Genomic DNA, 25639 nt, shown 5'->3' on the forward strand with positions numbered 1-25639 from the left:
CAGTTATTAATTCTGTCAGGTAATAATATCTATCCAAGTGTCTTGCATACTATTAATGTTAGTTATTCAAATGCTGTTAACTGTATTACTAATAAGGGAACATTGGTTCATGATTTCATGGTTTTTACTTCCTTTTCAATGTTTTTGGCACGAAGAAGTTCTAACTCACTCACTCAGTAGCTCACATGCATCCTTATAGGGGGTTGGTAGTGTAAATGTTAATATAATTTGGATCAGTTGATGTCAGATGGTTCAACCAAGCCAAATTTAAACTTCTAGTACTTCCCTAGATGTGAATGGTAAATCCTAATGGTTCTATTCATTGCAAGCTTTATTGATTTATTAATCCGAATGTTCTTACAATATATTGACATATTGGAAAGTAGCAGTTGTTAAAGTTATATGCAAAAAATGCTGCATTGACACAAAGAAATATTAGCAAGGATATAGCAAGTAAGATAAAATGAGTGAAAAAAAGCAGAGTTATACAAAATATATTATACATTCCATAATGGAAACCAGAATATATTGCAGAAAACAATATCCATGGGCCAAATTACACTGTCTCAATTCCCAATGCTCGGAAAAAGTGCCACATAACAAGAGAGTAGAACATGGGGGCTAAATACGGTTGATTTGCGCCTCCCGTTAGCACCCTGGGCGTTAATGGGGCGCAAATCAGCTAGCGCCTAGGCTCGCGCTGCTAACGCCTCCCGCGAAATTCAGCGTGAGGCTAGCGGCGGCGCTAACCATTAGCGCCACGCCAGTGGCGATGATGTCATCACCGTGCGCAGCGCCCCAGCTGTAATACTGGGTGGCGCCCCCCTGACTTGCCGCTGGACGCTATGTTCGCTGGGGTCAGGGGGGCCTACCTGCGGCCGGGGCAATGCTAGTTAAAGGGGAGGTGGCTGGTGGCCATTTTTGTTGCTGGCCACCTGCCAACACCTGCCCCGTTGCTGTCCCCGGCCTCCATGAAGCCCCCCCCCCGCCCCCGCGGGGTGCGGGGTGCTCTCCGTGAGCCCGGCACTCCTGATCCCTGGTGGCCCAGCTGGACATCGGGACACGCTGCGCCAGGCCCTCCCCTTTAATAAGGGGAGAAAGGCCTGTAGTACTGCGACACGTCGTGCCGCAATATTGGCTCACAGCGCCCCAAGAGGAACGCTTCCAGTAGCGCCCCTCCTCCCTCTCGGGGCGCTACCTGGGAAAATTAGCCGCGCAGGCCCTAACTTTTTTGGGGCGCTAAAATTAGTGCCCCGGCGAAGGTAGCGCCCCTTTACTCCCATATCATTGAGCACTGCCCTCAGGAAATTCGCAGGCAGCCTACAAGATATCCATGCAGTTACACCGGAAGCTTTGGCCTGGATATCTGACTTAGATATTGACGCTTGATTTGCTTTGCTACTACCATACGAAAGAAGTAGCCCATATGACATGAAACAACTCAGTACATATGAAGAAGCAATAATCAAGTTATTCAGGAAGAAGTGCTTAGTCATTGGAGATTGGGGGTTGTCACAATACCCAAATGGATGTACAATTATGTATTGATATCATGCCATCGGCTCTCTTCTCAGAGAAAAAGAACCTAGTGGTTGACCTGGAGTGCATCATCTAACCCGAGGACCAAATGTTACCACTCCTACTTGAAGTAAACACCAGAACAGATACAGACAACAGAAGCAGTACATAATGATGTTGAGGAGGAAGCTTAAGATGCTGCAGGTAAAGTGTTCCAGCAAGCTGAGTGTCCCTCCTGAATTGTATACAGACCCGAGTAGGCCTGTTCTGCAATGGGAGCTGTTAGTAAACAAGATCTGCATTTAACAGTCACTTGCCTCCTTACATATGCCATTCAATGGTGATATGATTTAATTGAACCAATAGTTGTCTGCACTGCAGTTTGCCATGGAGTGCATGGCAACATCAGTGGCATCTGCAGTGAAGACATCGGGCCATATTTTCCGATGCCTGCGGGTGTGTACGAGCTGTGTACACACCCGTAGGGGCATCGGAAATGCCGGTTTCAGGCATGCGAAGCGCATGTGCTAAAAACCGGTATTTCCGATCTGTCAAGAATCCTCTTGACTGATCGGACGCCTGCCCTAGAGAAGGGCCTCTGAGGGCGGATAGTTCCTCTTTCTCGAGAACCTCCACCCGCAATAAACCCTTAGAAATCTTATGCCTGGTAAAAGCAGGCGTAAGGCCTGCTTTTACTAGCATAAGAGTTGAAAAAAGTTAAAAAAAAGTTTTTTCACTCATTTATCATTTAAAAATACTTTTAAAAAGGTAAGTTTATTTTTAGCCCCGTAAAAAACTTTAATTATTTTTTTCAAAAAATTTAATTATTGTTTAAAATATTTAATTTCAACTCATTTTAAAAACGTGATTTAAAAAAATTGATTTAATGTTTTACCGTGTTTTTGGGGTGATCTCCATTCATATATTTGACAGGTCTATCTAAGTGTATGAAGGGAGGTTCCCTTCTCCTATTGGCTCTCCATGGCCCACGTGATCCCAGGGATGCTTGCAAACTGCATGTGCCCCTGGGATATGTGGGCCCTGCGCATTTTGAGTTTGGAGAGGCCCAGGAGCAGAAGTGTCTGGACCTCGGGAGCCCTCAGGTAAGTTCGTAGATGTTTTGCAAATTGGAGGTATCCGCACACAGGAAGCCTCCGATCGGAAAATAGGGGCCATTAATTACACAGGCACAATAAGACCAGCGCTCATGAATGCTCCCACTGCTACTAGTTCCAAGATGCACAAAGAAAGGAAGAAAGAAAGACTTGCATTTATATAGCGCCTTTCATGACCTCAGGACATCCCAAAGCGCTTCACAGTCAATTAAGTACTTTTGAAGTGTAGTCACTGTTGTAATGTAGGAAACAAGGAGAATAGGGTTACAGGCAAACATGAGAGAGGGACTGCAGGCCTCATAGATAGCCACTCTCCTATGCTAATACAGATTAGTGAGCATTTGCTGGAAATGTGTAGAGTAGCCAGGAAGCAACAGTTCTGTGCCATCAAGTGACAGCAGGCACCATCTTTGAAAGCAGAGTGACTTCAGCAAAGCAGATCCCTGGCACGGATAGTGGTGCATTAGGGTTAGTCACAGATACAGGTAGTGACTGTTCTGTACTTCTTGCAGGTTGCTAGTTTGCTATGACACCATCTGTACTCTACTCCTCCACCTAAGGAAACGCCGAGTAGTAAGGCATAGCGACAAACAACAGAGAAGTTAGTGACATACAGGCAAACATATTAAACACATACAAGTAGCACTGCACAACTGAATGAAAAAAATCATAGAATGGTTATAGCGCGGAAGAAGGCCATTCGGCCCATCGAGCCCGTGCCGGCTCTCTGCAAGAGCACTTCAGCTAGTCCCACTCCCTGCCCTTTCCCTGTAACCCTGCAAATTTCTTTCCTATTATAAGTTTCACTATTCCTTGATTCTGTAGAAAAGAAAATGTCAGATGTCCAAAAGCCAAACAAAGTGACTCCTGAGATGTCCCCTGTGGGTACTTGGAAGTTCTCTATGACGCGGTCACTAGTTGTGCATTGCAAATTGCTAACTGTCCCTGCAGGTCTCCTCCCTGGTCAACCAGAGCCTCTTTACTCACTGCTTCCTTGTCATACCCAGGTAGCTGAATTGTTAGTGTACCTCTGCTTGGGGTAGTCATGTGGCTTCTATGCCCTTATGCTCCTAGGCCACCCTCTCCTCCTTTGCTCCACTGAAATATACCTGCCAGGGTCCGCTACATCCATAATCCTCAGGTAGAAAACTGACTTGTACTATTCAGTTCTCTCACTGTTGTGACAAAAGTTCCAAAATGTTCTCTTAATTAAACTCACTAACTCCATGACAAAGTGAAATACTCATGCTTTGATTTAACTGTTACGCTATGGAATGCTGCATGAATTTCTGATTAATGATTTAAACAAGGCATTAACAAGCAAAATCAGTTTTTAAAATGTTTCCATTGATTGTTAATCATTTTTTTGGAGCGGCAAGAATGGTTAGAGCAGCTCTAAACATGGGTAAAAAATCTGTTGGCACTTTCTTATAAAATTAGATCCCACACTTTCTTACCAAAATTACCAAAGACATGAAAATAGGTCTATGAGTTGTTACTTTCTGAATACTATGCTGTTTGACTTTATTAAAATATCAATGAACATATTCTACTGGAATTTAAATTAAGTTGAAATAATGGAGTGGTTTCTTTAAGATAACACAGAGCATAGGATGCTATAAAAATTGGAAGAGAAATTAAAGGTCACACTGCTTACAAAACTGCTTAGAAATTGGTTCAATTCTTTAAGACAATGATCTGTTGTTTTTAAAATTAAAATTGTAATGTATGTACCTTTAAGGGGGGAACTATTTTCTACAGCTCATGTAGTACCGGCAGTGACCACACCTGTACATAACGCTGAGTAGTAATCTGTTGTTTCAGTTGCAGTTTGAACCACGTTGAGTAAACACCTGTTGTACCGTTCTCTGCAGTCCTTTTCTTATTATTACACGGACGTAACAGTGGCGACGAGCAAGTTCGAACCTACCTGCAACTCTGCATCACCTCCCAGGGATTCGCTCCTGGAGAACAGTGGAAGAAGGTCGAGTCCAGAAGCACGGGCGTTGACCACGGGCAAACGCCCAGTCATCCAGCGGAGATTTGAGCATCGCAGGGGAGGCTGTCGAGAGCCAGGCTTGGCTTTCCAGTCACGGTGGTCCAGCGAAACGGGCTGGCAACAGGTGCTGCGCAGACCCTTCCCGGACAGCGACAGGCTAGAGCCCAACCGAGCGGCACAGAAAAAGGCCGAGCAGTGTCGACGGGGGAGAGGGGGCAGAGCGCACAGGGCGCAGCCGGTGTTCAGGACCGAGCGGCGTCAACAGGGGAAGAGAGGTGAGAGAGAGCAGAGCGCAGCCGGTGGTCAAGGGCCGAGCAGCATCAACGGGGGAGAGAGGCGCGCAGGAAAACGTGAGGCGCTGCCATTGCCACGAGGACCGCAGAGAGCGGCATTGGCAGCAATGCAGGAGCAGCACACGAAACCCACAGGGCATCGCCATTTGCCACGAGGACCGCCGAGAGCGGCGTTGGCAGCAGCGCGGGAGACGCCATTTTAAGCCGCAACGGGGAAGAAAGGAAAGCGCAGGAGACGCCATTTTAAGCCAGTCTAACCACACCCAAAAATGCCGAAGAGTGGCAGTATCACAGCGTTCGACAATGAAGTCGAAGATTGGACGACATATGTCGAACGCATAGAAGTATACTGCAAGGCGAATGAAGTGCCAGATGACAAGAAAGCACTGGTATTGTTGAATTCAATGGGTGCAAAAACGTATGGCTTACTACGAAACCTAGTAACCCCAGAGAAGCCAGTAGAAAAGGATTTTGAAAACATAGTGTCAATCCTACAGGACCACTTAAACCCCACACCGCTGCTGATAGCAGAAAGATTTAAGTTTCACAAAAGGAACCAGCATAAAGATGAAAGTAATGCTGAGTATTTAACGGAACTGCGCAAGCTATCGAAACACTGCCGGTTTGGAACGGGACTAGCAGATACTTTAAGGGACAAGTTTGTGTGTGGGATTCAAAGTGAAGGAACCCAGAAACGGCTTCTATCAGAAAAGGATCTTACGCTGGACAAGGCTTTCAGCATTGCAGTATCACATGAAGCAGCAGCACGGGGCGCTGCAGAGATACAACGGAGACCGCAAGAATATGGCACAAATGAAATGTCATACGGAACAGTGAAGTGCTATCGCTGTGGCAGAACAACACACGACCATAATGATTGCTGGTTCAAGGACAAAGTGTGCAGACAGTGTGGAAAAGTAGGACACATAGCAAGAGTCTGCAGGTCGGGAAAGAAAACCAGCAGCAAGAAATCGCCACAGGAGAAGTACAAGAAGGTACATAAGGTGACGGAGAGTAGTTCAGAAGAACAGAAGAGTGATACAGACTCCGGAAGCAAGGAGCTGGGTTGTCTGAAACTACATAATGTGATCAAAATGGAGGATCACCAAACTATCTGGGTCACGTTCAAGATAGCAGGAGTCCAAGTGAAAATGGAATTGGACACAGGATCAGCCCTAACAGTCATAAACCGAAGGGACTACAAGCGGCTATTCTCACATATACCCTTGAGAGATGCAAAGATTGTCTTGAAGACGTACACGGGGCAAAAAGTCTACCCCAAAGGAAAAATAAGGGTGAACGTTACATATAACGGCAAGGAAACACCAAAAATGGACCTATATGTATTGCCAGATGGAGGACCACCACTACTAGGATGTGAATGGATCCGGAAGATACAGCTAGATTGGCATTCCATACAAGCACTGACTGTAGATGCCAAAAAGGATGACAACGTCACACCTGGACGACTGTCAAAAATGCTAACTGACGCACAAGAAGTGTTCCAGCAGGGACTCGGAACACTAAAAGGCATAACAGCGACGATCAAAATAGAGGAAAATGCAAGCCCAAAGTTTTTTTTAAGGCCAGACCGGTACCTTATGCGATCCGCCCAGCCGTCGAAGCAGAGCTGGAAGGTTTGGAACATTCAGGAGTACTGTCCAAAGTGGACTGGAGCGAGTGGGCTACACCCATCATTCCTGTAATGAAGAGGTCGTTGAGTAATATGCCTGGGGAACCAAAGAAGGTTCGCATCCGTGGGGACTTTAAGATGACAGTGAACCCAGTCCTTCACACTGTACAATATCCGCTTCCGTGGATTGAAGATATTTTCGCCTCGCTATCTGGAGGGAAGCGCTTCACTAAGATTGATCTGGCCCAGGCGTACCTGCAAATGGAGGTAGAAGAAGCCTCGAAACAGTACCTCACGATCAACACTCATAAAGGTCTCTACCAATACAACCGGCTGGTGTTCGGGGTAGCATCAGCTCCGGCTATTTGGCAAAGGGCAATGGAACAAGTCCTGCAAGGGATTCCAGGGACCCAGTGTTATTTGGACGACATCCTGGTCACGGGCGAAAATGACAGTGATCACCTCGCCAACCTGGAGCAGGTGCTCACTAGATTGAAGGAATATGGGCTCCGAGCTAATCGCCACAAATGCGAGTTTTTCCAGAATCAGATCTCGTATTGTGGCCACGTTATTGATAAAGAGGGGTTACATAAGTCCCCTGAAAAGATTGAGGCAGTAGTCAAGGCTCCAGCACCGGAAAATGTGTCACAACTGAGGTCGTTCCTCGGGCTGGTGAGCTACTACCATAAGTTCTTGCCGAATTTGTCTACCGTACTACACCCACTGAACACCCTACTGCAAACAGGGGTACCATGGAAGTGGAGTGACGAATGTAAACGAGCTTTCCAGAAGAGCAAAGCATTGATCACATCAAAAGAGGTGTTGGCTCATTTCAACCCAGTACTACCAATTCGGTTGGCGTGTGATGCATCACCCTATGGCATTGGAGCGGTGGTGTCGCACAAATTCCCGGACGGCTCGGAGAGGCCAGTATCCTTTGCATTTCAGTCACTAACCTCAGCCGAGCGTAACTACACCCAGATTGACAGGGAGGCCCTCAGCCTAGTGTGGGGAGTGAAAAAGTTCAATCACTATCTGCACGGGCAGAAGTTCACCTTGCTGACTGACCACCAACCACTTGTCTCCATCTTTAATCCAAAGAAGGGCGTTCCGGTGATGACTGCGCAACGGCTACAAAGATGGTCCATTTTTCTAGGGGCGCACCAATATGAAATCGAGTATAAGGGCACGAAACAGCATGGAAACGCTGATGGGCTATCACGCCTGCCACTGCCTACTGCGGAGGAAGCACCAGCAGTGGATCCTGCCGAAATATTTCATTCGACTATAATTGAATGCTTGCCAGTAACTAACGCTGGTATAGAGAAGGAGACCCGAAATGACCCGACACTGTCTCGGGTATATGATTTGACGGTGAAGGGATGGCCAGCACATGGCGACTCACTGTTGCCAGCATTCTCATCCAGAAGAGAACAGCTGTCAGTATGCCAGGGGACCTTGATGTGTGGATCCCGAGTGGTAATTCCACCCAAGTTAAGGGAGAGAGTGCTCAATGAGCTTCACGAAGGTCATCTGGGAGGGGTGAAAATGAAAAGCCTTGCTAGGACTTATGTGTGGTGGCTGGGGATCGATCAGCAAATCGAGGACCTGACAAAGAGCTGCTCAGGATGCCAGAAGGTCCAAAATGCACCACTACATGCCCCTCTACACCCATGGGAGTGGCCCTCATCTCCATAGCAACAGGTGCATATTGATTTTGCTGGTCCATTCATGGACTCAATGTTTTTAATAGCCATGGATGCGCACTCGAAATGGCCTGAGGTGATCAAAATGTCCTCCACCACCATGGAGAAAACTATTGCAGTCCTATGGACCATTTTTGCCAGGAACGGCTTGCCAGAGCAGATTTGCTCTGATAACGGACCACAGTTTGTGTCCGAAGAGTTTCGAAGATTTATGAAAAGGAATGGGGTAAGGCATTACACATCCGCCCCATATCATCCAGCCACAAATGGATTGGCCGAGAGGTTTGTACAAACCTTTAAAAAAGCAGTAAAGGCCATGTGCGATGACGACATTCCACTGCAGCATAAGGTGGACAATTTCCTGTTAACCTACAGAAATGCGACACATGCAGTCACCAACCAGGCCCCGGCCATGATGTTCTTTAACCGAAGGTTGAGATCTCGTCTGGATTTGCTCAGACCAAATGTACGAAGAGATGCTGAGAGTAAGCAATTCCAGCACATCAATGAGAAGCCGACAAGGAGCTTCAATGTAGGGCAACCAGTCTTGGCCCGCGACTACCGAACAGAGAAATGGCAACCAGGAACGATATGCACACAGCAGGGGCCACTAATGTACACAGTGGACGTTGGGGAGAGCATCGTGAGACGCCATGCTGACCAGATCCTAGTCACAGGAACGAGTCAACCCCATGCCTCGCCCATACGTACCTGGTGATGAACCCGACGTACAGGTAGCATCTACCCCAGAAACAGTAGCATTGGAAGCTGATGAACCAACCGACGACAGGGGGCCAGAATCGCCTCCGCACCAAGAGCAAGACACTCGGGAAAGGCGCTATCCAGAAAGGATCAGGAAGCCTCCCCAAAGACTGAATTTATAAATAGACTATTTTCAGCTAATGTTGCATGTTAAAAGTGTTAATTGTAATTAGTTTGATATTTAATTGTTAAATGAGTGTTATGGTACTGTTAATCTAAAAGGGGAGGAATTGTAATGTATGTACCTTTAAGGGGGGGAACTATTTTCTACAGCTCATGTATACTGTAGTACCGGCAGTGACCACACCTGTATATAACGCTGAGTAGTAATCTGTTGTTTCAGTTGCAGTTTGAACCACGTTGAGTAAACACCTGTTGTACCGTTCTCTGCAGTCCTTTTCTTATTAATACACGGACATAACAAAAATCTTAGCTGAGAATCAATAAAATTTTCATTCCGATACTGTATAACCTCAGTTAAGACAGGGGTTTTAAACAAGGGTCTCCTAGTAACTAGGGGTGCCCAAATTGCTTTGTGGGTCACTACAGTTACTAACAGATCTAGGATTTATTTACCAATGAGGCAACAATGCCAAAAATAGTCCTTTCTAAAACCCCAGGTCTACAAAATTGAAACAAGATAAACGCCCACAAATAAGATATATAAGCACAAATAGGCCAATGTTGCCTAAACTTCAAGGGTTGCAGTAGCAGGGTTCAGAGGCTGCATGTGGCCCATGGTCTGCAGTTTGGACACTCCTGCCCTAATTGAACTAACCACTCTAATGTTGAAGCTTCTGTGCTATCACATCTCACTTCCAATGCATCCTTACCAACGTGTACTGTTTTGATGGCTACTGGAACAGTTTCCTTCCAATATCCAGCATATACTTCTCCAAAATGTCCAGAACCCAGCTTGATCGTAAAAGTGAACTCTTCCCTTGGCCGCTCCCAGTCATCCACAGTCAAATAGGACAAATCTCTTATATTTGGTTGATGCTGCTTCAAATATAAAATACAGACAAGACTGGAATGAAAAATTCCTTCAAAAATTCATATTTATTAATTGTCAAAGTAAAAACTGATATTTAATTCCTTAGCAATCTGTTTGCCAGACCCTTTCATGAGCTAATTGGGATATATTTTCTGTCTGGTGCTGTTCCTGAATGAACACTTTATATGCTCATACTAAATTCCTCTGTGCACCTTTTTACTGCAGACATTATTCCATTTAAAAAAGCCAGAAACAATGTCTGTAGTAAAAAAAAAAATGCACGTTGAAATTAAGCATTCATACAGGAACAGTTTTAGTTGGAAAATATTCACAAACGTTTCATTTAAAGAACTTATTCGCGATCCACACGTTGGTATTTTGCAGATTTTTGAAACTGAATGCGTTACCTTCAGACAATGTCAGATACTACACAGATATGAGGAGAGAGTAAGCTTGACTTTCGGCTTTAGCTGTTCATTTGCCATTTCATTTGAACCTCGGTTTGGTTGGTAGCCGTCTCACCTTTAGGTCAGTGGGTTGTGGGTTCAAACCCATTCCAGGTCTTGAGGACATAATGTAGGTTAATAATTCAGTACTAAAGGAATACTGCATTCGTGGAGGTGTTGTCCTTCAGATGAGATGCTAAGCTGAGGTGTCTTTTAAAGGTGGGCATTAATGATTCTGTGGCACTATGCAAAGAAGAGCATTCTACTCACAGAAAGAGCTCACAAACAGCAATGAGGGTTCATTTGATTTTTTTTGGCTGTGCAAGAAATGTTGGCCAGGCATTCCTATCTAAAATTCCTCTCACAAACAAAATAAAGCAGCCTAGCTTGTATTGCTGTTTGTAAGATCTTGCTATGTGCAGAATGGTTGCTGTGTTGGCTTACATACATGGTTGCCTGGGCCTAACTTAATAATACATGGAGAATGTGGAAGTGAAATGAATATGGTGTGACGGACTGACATACCAGAGTGTGTATTCTTAGTATGGAGGTTAGTCTATCAGATGCCAAATCACAGGCTGCAGATGTGCAATTTCCTGATATGTGAGGCTCCATGCCAGGAACATGCAATCAGAAAATTTACCCCACAATGTCAGGCAGTGCAAACTTTTTCTCTCAAGAAAAGACCAACCTGTTTATATCCACAACACACTGACTTCTGCCACTTTTTGACTTTGAAGCAAAACTGTACATTGTTCTTGATGCATAACTTTCCAACAGTAATTTCATGTCAGGCTGACTTATTTCAAAAAGGCTTGAAATTTATAAAAGATAGAATATTTAAAATTAACTTACTTTCTGACAAGGTGTAGTTAATAAGAGACCTGACCGAAGATAACTTAATTTGTAGCATTCCACGAGTTCTTTCAGACTGGAAAATTGATTGATTTTATTCAGGTAAAACTGCCCAGTTTTATTGTGGATGATACGATAGTGTCTTACAATGGCTCCATCTCGTACTGAAGAAGAAAGGGTAAAATGGGAATTCTATATGATATAGTAAGACAAAGAAGATCATGAGAACCTGGCCAGATAGTTTTTCTGAACTCATTAGAACTCCAAAAAGGATAGGATGTAATAAATGAAAGCTTCCACTTTGAACAGCTGCAGTCTCCCCAGATTCAAATTCTAAACGCCCCCACTCTTTTCTGTCTGCATTCATTGAGTGGAGCCACTGGACCAGTAGACAATAATGAAAGAAAAGCGTTAAAAAAAGTTGAGAAGTTGCAACAATAATTTGCACAATAAAGCACCTTTAATACAGTGAAACATCTCAAAACACTTCACAAAGTATCAGTTGAACCTGGCAGGATTAGAGTTTTGGGAGGTCATCAAATAGGGAGGTATTTAAAAGTGTGTAAAAAAAAATTGTTTTGAGAAGAAATTTCCTGGTAAATTTGTAAACGAGAGCCTAATGGCTTTGCCACAGCTGGTGGACTACAGAAATGGCGAGCAAGAAATGTAGGGTTGGAGGAGATTGCAGTGATGGAGAGTGGAGCATGGCCTTGGAAGGATTTTGAAATAATGTGCTGGGGTACACAGACAGTCAAAGTTAGCGAGGATGGGGGTGAAGGGTGAGTGGGATTTAAAACAGGATTAAATGCTGGCAACAGGGTTTGTATGAACTAGAGTTTACACAGAATGCAGCTCAATAGGCCAATGAGAACAGCTTTAGAGAAGCCAAGCCTATAGGTGAAAAAGGCAATGACGTGGGCTTTATTGAGGGTTAAGTAAAGATGAAGGATGGAGATGGCCAATATTTGGGAATCAGAAGACAGCAGTCTTAGTGATTGTTTGGAAATGAGCTCAAAGTCAAACAGGGCAATAAGGTTGAGCACTGTCGAGTATAATCTGGGAAGGGGGGTTGAATTGGTGAAAATGTGCAATATTTCTAGCAGTTGAACAGTGATGGCTTTGGTCTTGCCAATGTTAAGCTGCAGAACATTCTGGTCATCAATGACTTAATGCTGGACAAGCAGTGAACAGAGTAACAATGCTATGGAATTGATGGTGGGGGTGAGAGGTGCTGGCGGTGGAGGGGTTAGTTCAGTAGTCAAGCTGAGTATCACCAGTATTCAAATGGAAGTTGATCCCATGCTTATTGATGTTGCTGAGGGCAGCATATAGATCAGGAATAAATGGCAGCCAATGATGGAACCTTTAGCCATATTGCGAGTGAGCATGTTGGCCCAGAAGGAGAAACCATTCCAGGAGATGTATTGGCTTAATTGGGTCAAGTATGAATGAAAACATGGAAGGTTGTATCACAGAAGTAGGATCATGGAAGAAAGGTGGTGGAGGAGGATGGGCAACAGGGTTGAAGACAATGGAGGGGTTGAAGAGGTCAAGAAGGGATATCATGGTTCCACTGCAGTCACACAGAATATTGGAGACTTTGAAGAGGTCAGTATTAACCTGCGGGCAGTTGGAAGGGGTTTGGATAGGGAAAAGTATGCATGAAGGTGGGCGGAGACAACCAAACAAGATGTTTATTTTTACAGATTTGTAGCCATTTAATAGAAACATAGAAGATAGGAGCAGGAGTAGTCCATTCAGCCCTTCAAGCCTGCTCCACCATTCAATGAGATCATGGCTGATCATCCAAATTCAGTACCCTGTCCCTGCTTTCTCCCCATATCCCATGATCCCTTTAGCCTTAAGAACTATATCCAACTCCTTCTTGAATATAGTTAATGATTTGGCCTCAACTGCCTTCTGTGGTAGAGAATGCCACAGGTTCACCACTCTCTGGGTGAAGAAATTCCTCCTCATCTCAGTCCTAAATGGCTTACCCCTTACCCTTAGACTGTGACCCCTGGTTCTGGACTCACCCACCATCAGGAACATCCTTCCTGCATCTAGTATCTAGTAACTGGCTCTATCTAGAATATCTCTTTTTCAAAATATTATTTCTAAATGGCTGAAGTAAGACTGGTCCCAATCCACTCCTCACATATAACCAAGGAAAAGCAAAGATAATTACAATTTAAATATCCTAAATTTTCATACAGAATATACAAATGTAAAATGGAGCATCAGATTTATAATATTGCAATCCTGAAGCAAAGTATGCAGTATTTATTGATTTTTGAACCACGTTTCCTCCTCTCCTGAATGAGGTAAGTCACACTGTGGTACTGTTCACAGGTGTTGGAAATACCTCATCCAAGTGACCATTGTGTGTGAACCTGGACAATGAATGTCCACCTGATCCTGTCACACACACTGTCACACACTTTTCCCCTCACTATTGCAAGGGCGATAATGCTATTTACAGCACCCCAACTGCTCCTTTAGCCAAGATTGCCTTCTCAGCAAATATCAGGGATTAAACCTGGGACCTGAATTTATATAATACAACCTATCTCTGTGTAGGTCACCCTCAAAAATAAACAGAAATCCAAAGGTTGAAAATGACACCATCTGAACCAGCATATGGACATTCAACACATTTATCTCAAATCACTCTCTTTGAAATAAATGGGTTAACACTTCAACAAAATAATGGGGAGAGGGATTTTAGATGCACACATTAAAGGGGTAGATTTTGACTTTTGAGTGACTGACGATGAAGAAAGATAGAAAGACTTGCATTTACATAGTGCCTTTCATGACCCCAGGGCCTCCCAAAGCACTTTACAGCCAATGAAGTACTTTTAAAGTGTAGTCACTGTTGTAATGTAGGAAACACGGCAGCCAATTTGCACATAGCAAGCTCCCACAAACAACAGTGTGATAATGACCAGATAATCTGTTTTTTAGTGATGTTGATTGAGGGATAAATATTGGCCAGGACACCGGGGATAACTCCCCTGCTCTTTGAAAAAGGGCCCTGGATCTTTTACTCCGCCTGAGAGAGCAGACAGGACCTCAGTTTAACATCTCATCCGAAAGACGGCACCTCTGACAGTGCAGCACTCCCTCAGTACTGCACTGGAGTGTCAGCCTAGATTTCTGTGCTCAAGTCTCTGGAGTGAACCCACAACCTACTGATTCAGAGGCTAGTGTGCTACCCACTGAGCCATGGCTGACACGAAGAGGCCCCTGTGACTTTGAGGCTCTGGCCTAATTTACATTCGCCAGGCGAGCTGCAGGGTGCCAAGCAAGTGTCTCAACGTAGCTCGCCAGATTCATCACAGGAAAATGGGCCGAAGCTTCCGTCAGGAAGGGGAGTCGTGATGGGGGGGGCGGGGAGTTCATAAACGTGGAGGGTGTGGGTTCTGGGGCAGCAGTAGCCCAGATTATTTAGGACAGGGGTGGCCAAGCATTTGTCTTCAAGAGCCACATTAGTGTGTACTATGGAGCCTCGGGAGCTACATGTAAACTTAAATCCTCGTTTCCAGTAAACTGCATGCGTTTCAAGTTGGTTATATGAATAGATCCTGGTATTCTGATTTTGAATTTGCCCATCAATGAGGCAAACAGCCCTTTACATAAACAGCAAATAAAAAATATAAGCACAAATAGGACTGAATTCCCTGGGCTTTGAGGACCAGATTGGGTCTTGGGAGCAGCAGCATGTGACCCTAGGCTACAGGTTAATCACCCTGCATTAGGGTTTAAAAATGAAAATAAGACCTTTTGTTCGGGCTCCATTGTGGGAGGAAACTGAAGCTGTTGATTATAGAATGTTCCAGTACAGGAAACTGATACAGGTCTAACCACAAACTGTGGTTTTGACTGTCCTGTTGCAAATGAACAGGAGCAGTTATGAAACCCAAACCATTACTCCACAATTTTTAGTACTGCATAAAGCTCATAAATAACATATGCAGCAGCACATAAATTCCTCATGATATCTAATAAAATGCATGAGATGATATCTAATAAAATGCATGAGTTGGGAGAAAATGTGTTATTTACTTGTATAAAATGCTTACCAGACAATGCATATATATTTTCTTGATTTCCACTTACACGGATGAGGAAAGATCCAGTCATAGTTTGGGCAGAGAGGAGAATACCTACTGCTTCAGATCGGCTGAGTTTCCCAGCATACCAGCTACAAAAAGGAAAGGTAAATAAAGTAGCGAGAAAAAAAAAGATGAAAGATTATTGAGAACATGTATGCAATTATCCAATGAGCACGCCCAGCGTGCAAGGCATCCCATTAGGAGTGTGTATTCATAAAATTTACCCCATTTGAAATATAACTCTGTGATACGGGTCCTCTTTTGATCTCTGGTAAGCCAAGAATTAAAATTGTTTCCAACTGCTGTGCATTTTACTCAGACAATTGGGGAAATATTCATGTTATTTGAGTTTGTTTAATGGAAGACAACTTTAGCACGCTAAATATGGCATTACTTCATTAAACCACAGAAGTACAAAGGTAAATTCCAATACACCTCCTGCATTAATTGTGCTCCTTGTAATGTTGGGATTCTTCAGGTGCAAAATTTGAATTTCCAATCTTAGTGGGGGCTCAAGTCTGAGACATACATTAATTATTCTTAAACAATCCAATCCAAAGAAACAATTCCAAACTTTTGCTGTTTGCTGTATGAAAGGGTTAAAAAAGAGCTAAAATGAGGGGATTAAGGAACAGAGCATATATCCAACCATATAAGGAATTGGTATGAACAATGCCCAGAAGGAAAGTCTGGTGAAGTCGTGGCCAAAGTGCACAAACCGTGAATCACTAACTGAGGAATGTATTGAGAGATAACGTATGGGGTCACCAGACCAATGCACACAGGTCACAAGAATTTGCACCCGAAGCCAACTCTATGATGAAAGAAATGTATATGTGTAATGCACCTAATTGCAAACAGTAGCTACGACTCAGAACAAAACCTGTATATAAGGCAGGAGATTTTCAGCGATCGGGGAGCATTCGTCCCAGATGGGTGTCTTCCCTGTTGGCTTGTAAATAAAGTTGCTTTACTGAACGAACCTTCGGACTCCGAGTGATTGATTGGGAATAAGGCGGACGTCGACCCTTTATATCAGAGTGTCCATCTCGGGGAGAAGAAGCTCTCCCGGTTTACCCTTACAACTTGGCGTAGTCGGTAGTATCTACCGGACGGGCTGAGTAGAGACATTGGGGGTGATTTTCATTCAGAAGTCGGGAAGGAGGCAGGACTACAACTTTCGGGGTTGTCGTCCCACCTCCATCGAGATGTGGCCAATCCACCTGATTTTAACTTGATTGACCTTGTTGAGCCCGCCCAGCAGGCCAATTAAGGGCCACCTGGCAACAGGTGACGTCACAGACTGAAATTTCATCTGTCAAGACGTTTTGACAGATGAAATATCAGTGTTTCACAGCTGTTTGAAGCTGTCAAACACTGACAGTCTTACTTCTAACCCGAGTCCTTCTACACAGACTCAGTTAGAAATCTCACTGGCACAGAAAGCTGCAGGCTGTCGCTTTTGACAGATCGCAGCTATTCTGCTTTCTGTGCCGGTGAGATGATGGACTCCCGAAACCTAGAGGAAGGAAGGCTGTAAAGGTAAGTACAGGTAATTTAAACTTCTTTACACACTTTAGACACACCAAACACACTTACCTTTGCACTCATGCACCCATCACTCACCTGAACACCGACATCTTGACCCCTCCAAGTCCTTCAACCCGACGGCCCGACTCCTCTAACTTGGCGTGGTTTGGAGCCGTCGGGAATCCCACACTTCAAGCTTTAAAATAGGGATTAAGCTAAAAACTGCCTGTTAACAGGCAGTTAATTGGCACTAATCCCTTCCCGCCTCGGGTAGGCGGGTCCCAGTGCAGGGTGGGTACCCGCCTCCTTTGAAACTTACATGGAGACGGGTTGGGGGCGGGATGGTGTCGGGACCCCCGAATTCAGGACTTTAACTCCCTGCACGCCTCCAATCCCAACTCCACAGGTCAATGAAAATCGACCCCATTGTCTCCTCATATCGAAGCCCAGGGCCGGAGATCCAATGAATCTAGGCGGAGTCCGGATACGTAAGTAAAGCAACTTGGGTGCATGCTAGGACATTGTAGAAATGAAAATGTCTGAATAAGTTGAGGAGCTCGCGTTATATAGGATTGGATATAGGGAGAATCCAATCTAGGTGAAGTTAAAACTGCGTAAGCAGGGAAAGGTCCCTGAAGGTCCAGGGGAGTCCCGGAGGTAGCAAACAAGGGGGGAACTAGCAAATCCACCCTAAAAGGATGGCGAACGAAAAGGATGGCAAAAGATCTAAACTCCTGTACGAATTTGTCCGAGACAAATATGAAAAGGTTAAGAAGAAGATGATCAAGAAAGGGTATGAGTCAGGAAACAAACCGAAATGGAGAAATGACTGGTGGATGGAACAAAAGGGCAGTAAGGGAGATGAGGCCATAGTCGTGTGTGTGGACAATGAACAGACTTACGCCCAGGGTAAAAACAAATGGAAGGTTAGGTGCAAGCAGGCATGGGAAGACTTGTCAAAACAAATTGCTCTAGCAACAGTGTAGACAAGAGCAAGGGGAACAACAAAAATTAGTAAAGGAACTCAGGGAAAGGTTAAAGCGAGCAAATGATCAAATTAAAAAACAAACGGAAGAAAATGGGTCGGAAACAAATGTTAGCCTCGGCTTGTCAGTTGCTCAAGAAACATAGAAAGAAAAAGGAAGTTGACAAAGATAGTGATGAAGAAAGTGAAGAAGAAGATATTGACGATGAGCAAAAATGGGCGGCAGGCCATAACCCGGACTTATACCCACCAGGGTATAAACCTATATATCCCAGTTTAAAAGGATTAGAATTAGGACCTGAGGAAAAGGCAGCCAAGGCGCAGGTGGCCCCGGTGGCAGCCGGATGGAGTTAATGGACAAGGAAAAAAGAATCCAAAAAAGAAAAAAGAATACCATAAGCCCTTCTCCCCGTTGGAGAAACAGGCTATCCTAAAGGACCTCCCGCTGCTCAAACCAGCTAATAGGAATCCAGAATTTGGGTCACAATTAAAAGGGATGATTGAGGTCCACAACATGCATGAGAGAGATGTCCATGCCTTAGTAAAGGCCAGATGTCCAAGGAGCATATGGGAGGGGATGCCCGAAGAACGAAGACATGGGACTTGGGGACTAGCAGATGAAGAAAGTGAGGTCAAGATACAGGGATTTATAGACGGAGTACAAGAAGCCCTGGGTGCAGGTCAGAGTAACTGGGGCACTATAATGAATGTCCAACAAGGAAAAGATGAAACAGTAACAGATTATGCAGAACGAAAATATAGCAGTTACCAACAATATTCTGGAACTAGAGACCCCAAGTGAAACGACCCGGTATTCTTAAAAAGGCTAAAGGAAGGAATGAGCCCGCAACACCAGGAAGTCCTCAAGTTAGGACTCCCGGTGGGACAGAATTATGGGGAAATTATGTCATGGGCAGGAGAAATAGATGCACGACGGATAAATGACAAAGAAAGTAAAGGAAAAACAAAGGCCGCCGCCCTGGAATATATAGCGGCAATAGCAACCAACCAGGGAACCGGACAGGAAAAGTGTTATGGGTGTGGCTCGCCCCACCACCAATTAAAAAATTGCCCTAGCAAAAGTACGGGGGCCCGGACCAAGACGGGACAGCGAGACTCAATGACTTGCTATAATTGTCAGAAGCCCGGACACACCAAAAATCAGTGCTGGGCAAAAGGGGGAGAACAAGAGGGAAAAGCACCCTAGTAGAAGAAAGGAGGAGTCACTGAAGGTAACCCCAAAGGGTTAGATGAGGAACAGATCATGAGAATAATTAGGAAAGCTGTCAAACAGGATTAGGGGTCACCAGCACCCCCGGTTGGGGCCGGGGTTCCCTGGATGTATCTAACAGGGTTGTTAGAGGGCCGGCAGCACCAAATGTTAATAGATACAGGAGCCTCAGTATCGATAACCAACCTGGAACTACCCATAACTAATAAAAAATTAAAAATAGGAGGAGTGGGAGGAGGAATAGTGGAAGCCAAATTGAGTAAACCACAATCAGTAGAGATCATGGGAAGGTTAATACCCATGAGCTTTTGGGTATGCCCAAACCCAGAGGGAACAATACTAGGCATGGACCTATTACGGTAATTAAATGTATTAATACAACCAAGGGAGATGGCCATCAAAGCGGCCAGATTGAAGGGAGAAACCAAATTGGGATTGCGGGGAATGTCTAGGAGTAGCCAGGGTAGAGGTAATAAAACATAAATGGGATATTGAAAGAGGGGCAGAATGGGTATGTCAACAGTTCCCAGAGGTATGGACCACACATAAGCAGGATTGTGGCTTCGTACAAATGACCTCGATAGGCATACCCGGGGAAACTCACAAGGCGCACCGACAATATCCCATTAAACTGGAAGCCGAAATAGCAGTAAAAGAAATAGTGCAGCAATTAGAGGACTCAGGGGTGGTACAGAAAACTACATCCACAACCAATAGCCCAGTATGGCCAGTTAAGAAACCCGATGGGACATAGATTGACTATAGACTACACCGCCCTTAATCGATGTACGTCCCGACAATACCCAATAGTGGCTAATCCATCGACCATATTACATGATCCAGACCCTAAGGCAGAGATATTCACTGTATTAGACATAGCAAATGGGTTTTGGAATTTGCTCTTGGACCGAGAGTCCCAGGACAAATTTGCGTTCACGGTAGGAAATCAGCAATATACATGGACCCGGTTACCTCAGGGGTTCCACAACAATTTTTCACCAAGCAATGGCAGAAGCCATGGAAAAAGTGGACTTGAGCCCAGAAGAAAGTACCATCACCCAATATGTAGATGATCTGTTAATAGCATCCCCAAATATGGAAAGCCATCTATGAGCTCTAACTAAGGTGTTGGGAGCCCCAAGAAGAACAGGGTTTAAAGCCTCACCCCGGAAAGCCCAGATAGCCCAAAAACGAGTACAATATTTGGGGCACTGGATAAGTAGGGGACAGAAAGAAATGACGGAGGAGCGAAGACAGGCCATTAGGGACATGCCAAGGCCTGTAAATGTAAGAGGGGTACGAAAGGTGCTGGGATTATTTAATTACAGTCGGAACTTTATACCCCAATATACCACCTTAGCGGAACCAATACAGAAACTGGTCAAAGGTACAAAGGGACCTATGGAAGGGATAGATTGGGGAACGGAGCAAGAGGAGGCATACAGCACCCTTAAGCAAGAACTTATAACGGCCCCTGCGTTAGGACTGCCAGACCATACCCGACCCTTCCACTTGTACTGTGACCAGGATCAAGGGAGTTATTCAGCTGTGGTAATGCAAGATCACGGAGGGAAACAGAGACCCGTTGCGTATTACTCTGCAAAAAAAAGACCCAGTAGCGAAGGCGATGTCACGATGTGTGGCTGCAATAGATTGCGCCACCTGGGCGGTGCGAGTAAGCGAACCAATAGTGATGATAGGAAAGGTAATTTTGCATACTCAACATACATTAGTGGAACTACTCAACACAGGAAAATTGCAGACTATATCGGATAGCAGGAAAGCTAAATGGGAAGCTATATTACTCCCCAGGGATGGAACTGTGATAATACAAAAACATACCGGAGCTAATCCAGCCAAGGGCATATTAACAGAAGGAGAAGACCACAGTTGTCAGATGAAAATGGAGGAAGAAATAGGTAGTGGAATAAAGGAAGACCCACTAGAAAATCCCGAAATGATGATCTATGTAGATGGATCCCGAAAGTGTATCAACAGAGAACCTAGAACAGGATGGGCAGTAGTAAATCAAGAAGGAAAGACCCTGTTAAAAGGAGCCCTTTATGGGGATATAAAGCATTGGAAATAGCAAAAAAACAAACAGATAAATGTTTATACCGACAGCCGTTATGCCTTCGGAGTGGTACATGATTACATGACACTATGGGCCAGAAGGGGGTACATGACCTCTACGGGAGAGGTAGTAAAACATGGACACCTAATAGAAAGGTTAGTTAAGGCTGCACAGGCACCTTTAGAGGCAGTGGTAATTAAAATAAAATAAAAGCCCACACAAAGATAGAGGATATGGACTCACAGGAACCCCAGGACCAGGCCCCTATAGGGAATAGGTATGCAGATCTAGCCGCCAAACTAGCTGCGGAAGAAATGCAACCAGAGGACGCGTTCAAAAATGAAATAAATATGGTCATGACAGTCAGTGGGGTACAGGAAGTGAATATAATGGAGGTACAAGAAAATACTAGTAAAGAGGAAAAAGAGAGATGGAGACAAGCGGGCGCTCGACTACAGGATGGAATTTGGAAATGGGGCCCCCGTAACCAGGTGGTGGCACCGGAATGTTGCAGAGAACAACTGATGGCGCTATACCATGGTGTAACACATACTGGCAGAAGTAACATGTTGCACCTACTGACACAGTACTGGTGGTGGCCAAAGATGGGTCGGGAAGTAGCGAAATATTGCCACCGCTGTATAATATGTGCTAATATGCGCTAAGAATAATGTAGGACAGAGATGTAGAGTTAGAGTAGCAAACCAACCCAGGCCCCAAGGAAAACTTACAAATTGACTTTACCGGCCCCTTAGCGCAGGACCGGGGGGAGAAGAAATATTGCCTGGTAATAATTTACCAGGTGGGTGGAAGCCTTTGCCACCCGAGATTGCTCTGCAAAAACAGTTGCACTAATATTGGCTACCGAGGTTATACCCCATTGGGGAGTGCCTCTGCAAATTGACTCAGACAACGGCATTCACTTTACCGGTAAAATAATGAGAGAAACCTGTAAGCTGTTACACGTAACACAAAAATACCATATACCATATCACCCCCAGAGCTCGGGGATGGTAGAAAGAATGAATAGGACACTGAAAAACGCGCTGACAAAAGCCATCCAAGAAACAGGGAAGGGATGGTCGGAATTATTACCCAGCATACTAATGAGGCTGCAAGCCACCCCAGGACGAACGACTGGACTGACCCCCTATGAATTAATGACAGGACGAGCTATGAGACTACCAGAGGATTTGGCTGGAGGGGTGGGAGAACCAGGACCAGTACAAGATAGATTAAGGCAATACTTAGTACAACTAAATCAGGAGGTACAAGCACTAAGTAAAGAAGTAAGGAACCAACAACAGATTAAAGATCTAGAAAGGCAGAATGCTGGACTTAAACCAGAAGAGTTGCCCAGAATAGGTCAACAAGTAATGACGCAAGTTATCAGAAGAAAGGGAATGGGGCCCGTTGGATGGGGCCATATTCTGTATTAATGACAAGTGATACGTGTGTTTGTCTACAGGAACCGACGGGTATACGATGGAAGCACTGGACCCAGGTGAAACCATTTAACACTAAAGACCCCCATTCTACCCTCTCCTCTAGGGGAAAGAGCTCGGAAGACGACCAAACCTCTGTTTAAATTACAGATAAACATGGATCCAGTGAGATGGATTATTATAACTACTCTGATGACAACACTTATAAGTCCAAATAACGGGCTGGAAGAAATGGACTGCAAGTGAAGATTCCCTAGTGGAGACTCCATGAGGAACTTCATTATATCACACAGTTACGAGTGTGAAAAACAAGGAAAAGGATGTTACAGGTGTAACGGTATCTGGGTGAACTTGGATCAACAACCATGCGGACCCTGTAGAATGACAGATACCAGCAATATGGTAAGATGTAATAGACACTGGAAGGTGTTGGGTCAAGTAGGGGGAGGATATGTCCTGAGCTGCACGGACAATATCATAAGATGGACTATTGTACACGGCATTACAACACCTCAACCAACAACAACAAGGATCACACCACAAGGAGTAACCCTAGAACCAACAACACCCCCAATCACAACGATGCCTGAAGAACGAAGGTGTCCGAAATTGACGCCTGGGCCCGAAAATGGACTGGTGTTATTCACTGAGGGAGAACAATTGTATGATAATGTGAGACATGAAATTGTACCGGTACTAATGAAGTTAACCATGCTACAATGGCCAGGATATTGTGAAAGATTTACTAAAACTAGAGAGTTGTATGCATATATGATAAGGAATGTAATTAACCAAGCTGCTGATGCAACAGGGGCTACTAGTTTCAGGGGACATGCTGCATTCCACCAAAGAATTAAGAGGGGCTTAGGAAACGATGTACTCACGGGAATAAATACGGGGACATCATTCATTAATGCCCTAGATATACAAGGAGTCCAGAGTAGTGTGGAACAATTACAAAGGGTAATACAACAGATTTTAGAGAAAGAAACTGGTTCGGTTCAACAAGAATCAGAGTTGGGAGAACATACGATAAGGAAATTACTCAAGGGAATCAAAGTTATAGAAGACCATGCTAGCACTATCAACAAACTAAACCATAGAGATGAGGAACAGGCAAACGATGGGGTAAGGGAGAGGCTTGTGCCATGCCTATGGCCAATGGACCACTGGACAGTTAAAACACAATCTGGCACAGATACAACGAGGTGAGGTACCAGACTGGATTAACAGTGCACAGATCTATAGCCTGAGCCAGAATCCAGGCCCTCTGAGTGCTTGTACCCTCAAGGGGATGACCAGATTATACCCAGTGATACAAAAATGCAAAGCAGAAGTGACAGCAACGATAGGCATGGTACTCATGATACCAGTGGTGAGACTAGACACGACTCCATACCCACAGTACCAGGTAACAAACATAGGCATAGTGAGGGGTGAGACATACCTCCGACACTGTCCAATTGATACCTATGCCATCAGGAAGAATGGTACTATAAGAGGAGTCTCCCTAAATGGATGCCATGGGAAAGGTACGCTTACGATATGCCCACATCCAGTAGGAGAAGGCCCTAAGGATGAGTGCGGCTATAATAAGACAGAGTGGTGCATGTTGGAATTATCACATGTCGATCACCATCACACCCGCTTGGGATATAGAGGCAGAGGGGAGTATTGTATAGCCACCACAGAGACTGAGTACTAATATAGTAACCTTGTATGTGTAATCACAATGCCTAACTTCTGCTTCACACCAAAGATCCCTGTGACAGTTGGAAACACCAGATTGGTGTATGTACACTTAAGGGAGGAAATGAAACTAAATGTGCCAGATAGTTTAAAGGGACGAATTGGTCAATTATGAAGATCCGGTGGGGGCTCCGATACCCCGCCTGCAAGAGGATCTGCAAGAGATAAAAGAGGGCTTAAGTAAAATGGTGAAACAATATGTAATGTTGCAAAGGAACCTTGGGGAACTAGAAAGGGACATAGAAGTAGAACTACAGGAAGTCCAATGGTATGAGAAGCTGTGGGATTGGGGGATGGATGTCAACATCCACCCATGGATCCGCATTACTTCTCACATACTAGTTATAATACAATTGGTTTTGGCAATAGGAATGGGAATAGCAGCATGCACCGCCTGTAAAAAATGTAGAAAACAAAAAAGAAAGAAGGAAATGGAAGAAATATACATGACCTTGATAAAGTAGTGATGTATGTTGTTCGGTGGTAATTGTTACAGAAACCTCCTGGGCAGATTCCCATCGAGCAGACAGACTATTACTACCAATGATCAAAGGCTTGGGAGAAAGACCTGCTTAATGGATGTATAGTACTTATAACATTAATGCTTATAGCCTATGTATTTGGGTGGATAATGTCGATGGAAAGAATGTAGGGGGCATAGGAATCAGGACAATATTGATTATATAAACAAGGTGACCCAATGGGTTGGATTTGATCACCACCCCGGCAGGACACCATAATAGGAGAAATAATCGGGTTGGTCAATGATTAAACGGGATTAATCAGGACCAAAAGGGGGGACTGAAAGGGTTAAAAAAGAGCTAAGATGAGGGGATTAAGGAACAGAGCATATACCCAACCACATAAGGAATTGGTATGAACAATGTTCAGAAGGAAAGTCTGGTGAAGTCGTGGCCAAAGTGCACAAACCGTGAATCACTAACTGAGGAAGTATTGAGATACGTATGGGGTCACCAGACCAATACACACAGGTCACAAGAATTTGCACCCGAAGCCAACTGTTGATGAAAGAAATGTATACGTGTAATGCACCTAATTGCAAACAGTAGCCACGACTCAGAACAAAACCTGTATATAAGGCAGGAGATTTTCAACGATCGGGGAGCATTCGTCCCAGGATGGGTATCTTCCCTGTCAGCTTGTAAATAAAGTTGCTTTACTGAAC

The 25639-nt window shown here is 44.5% G+C and overlaps 1 protein-coding gene across 3 annotated transcripts in view; it reads right to left on the minus strand.

Annotated features, from left to right (window-relative positions):
- LOC147108723 (protein-tyrosine kinase 6-like) overlaps positions 1-25639 on the minus strand; it is a 62326-nt gene that overhangs the window by 32006 nt on the left and 4681 nt on the right. For all 3 annotated transcript variants that reach the window (XM_086005479.1, XM_086005481.1, XM_086005480.1), the window contains exons 2-4: positions 15407-15528; positions 11322-11485; positions 9860-10028 (exon numbers count right to left, since the gene is read on the minus strand). In XM_086005479.1, the coding sequence (XP_085861605.1) occupies positions 9860-10028; positions 11322-11485; positions 15407-15528 (455 nt within the window). The remainder of the gene's footprint in view (positions 1-9859; positions 10029-11321; positions 11486-15406; positions 15529-25639) is intronic.

The sequence above is a fragment of the Somniosus microcephalus genome, chromosome 13, assembly GCF_052327205.1.
Source record: "Somniosus microcephalus isolate GS21.2 chromosome 13, FLI_Smic_1.0, whole genome shotgun sequence".
Classification (NCBI taxonomy): Eukaryota; Metazoa; Chordata; class Chondrichthyes; order Squaliformes; family Somniosidae; genus Somniosus; species Somniosus microcephalus.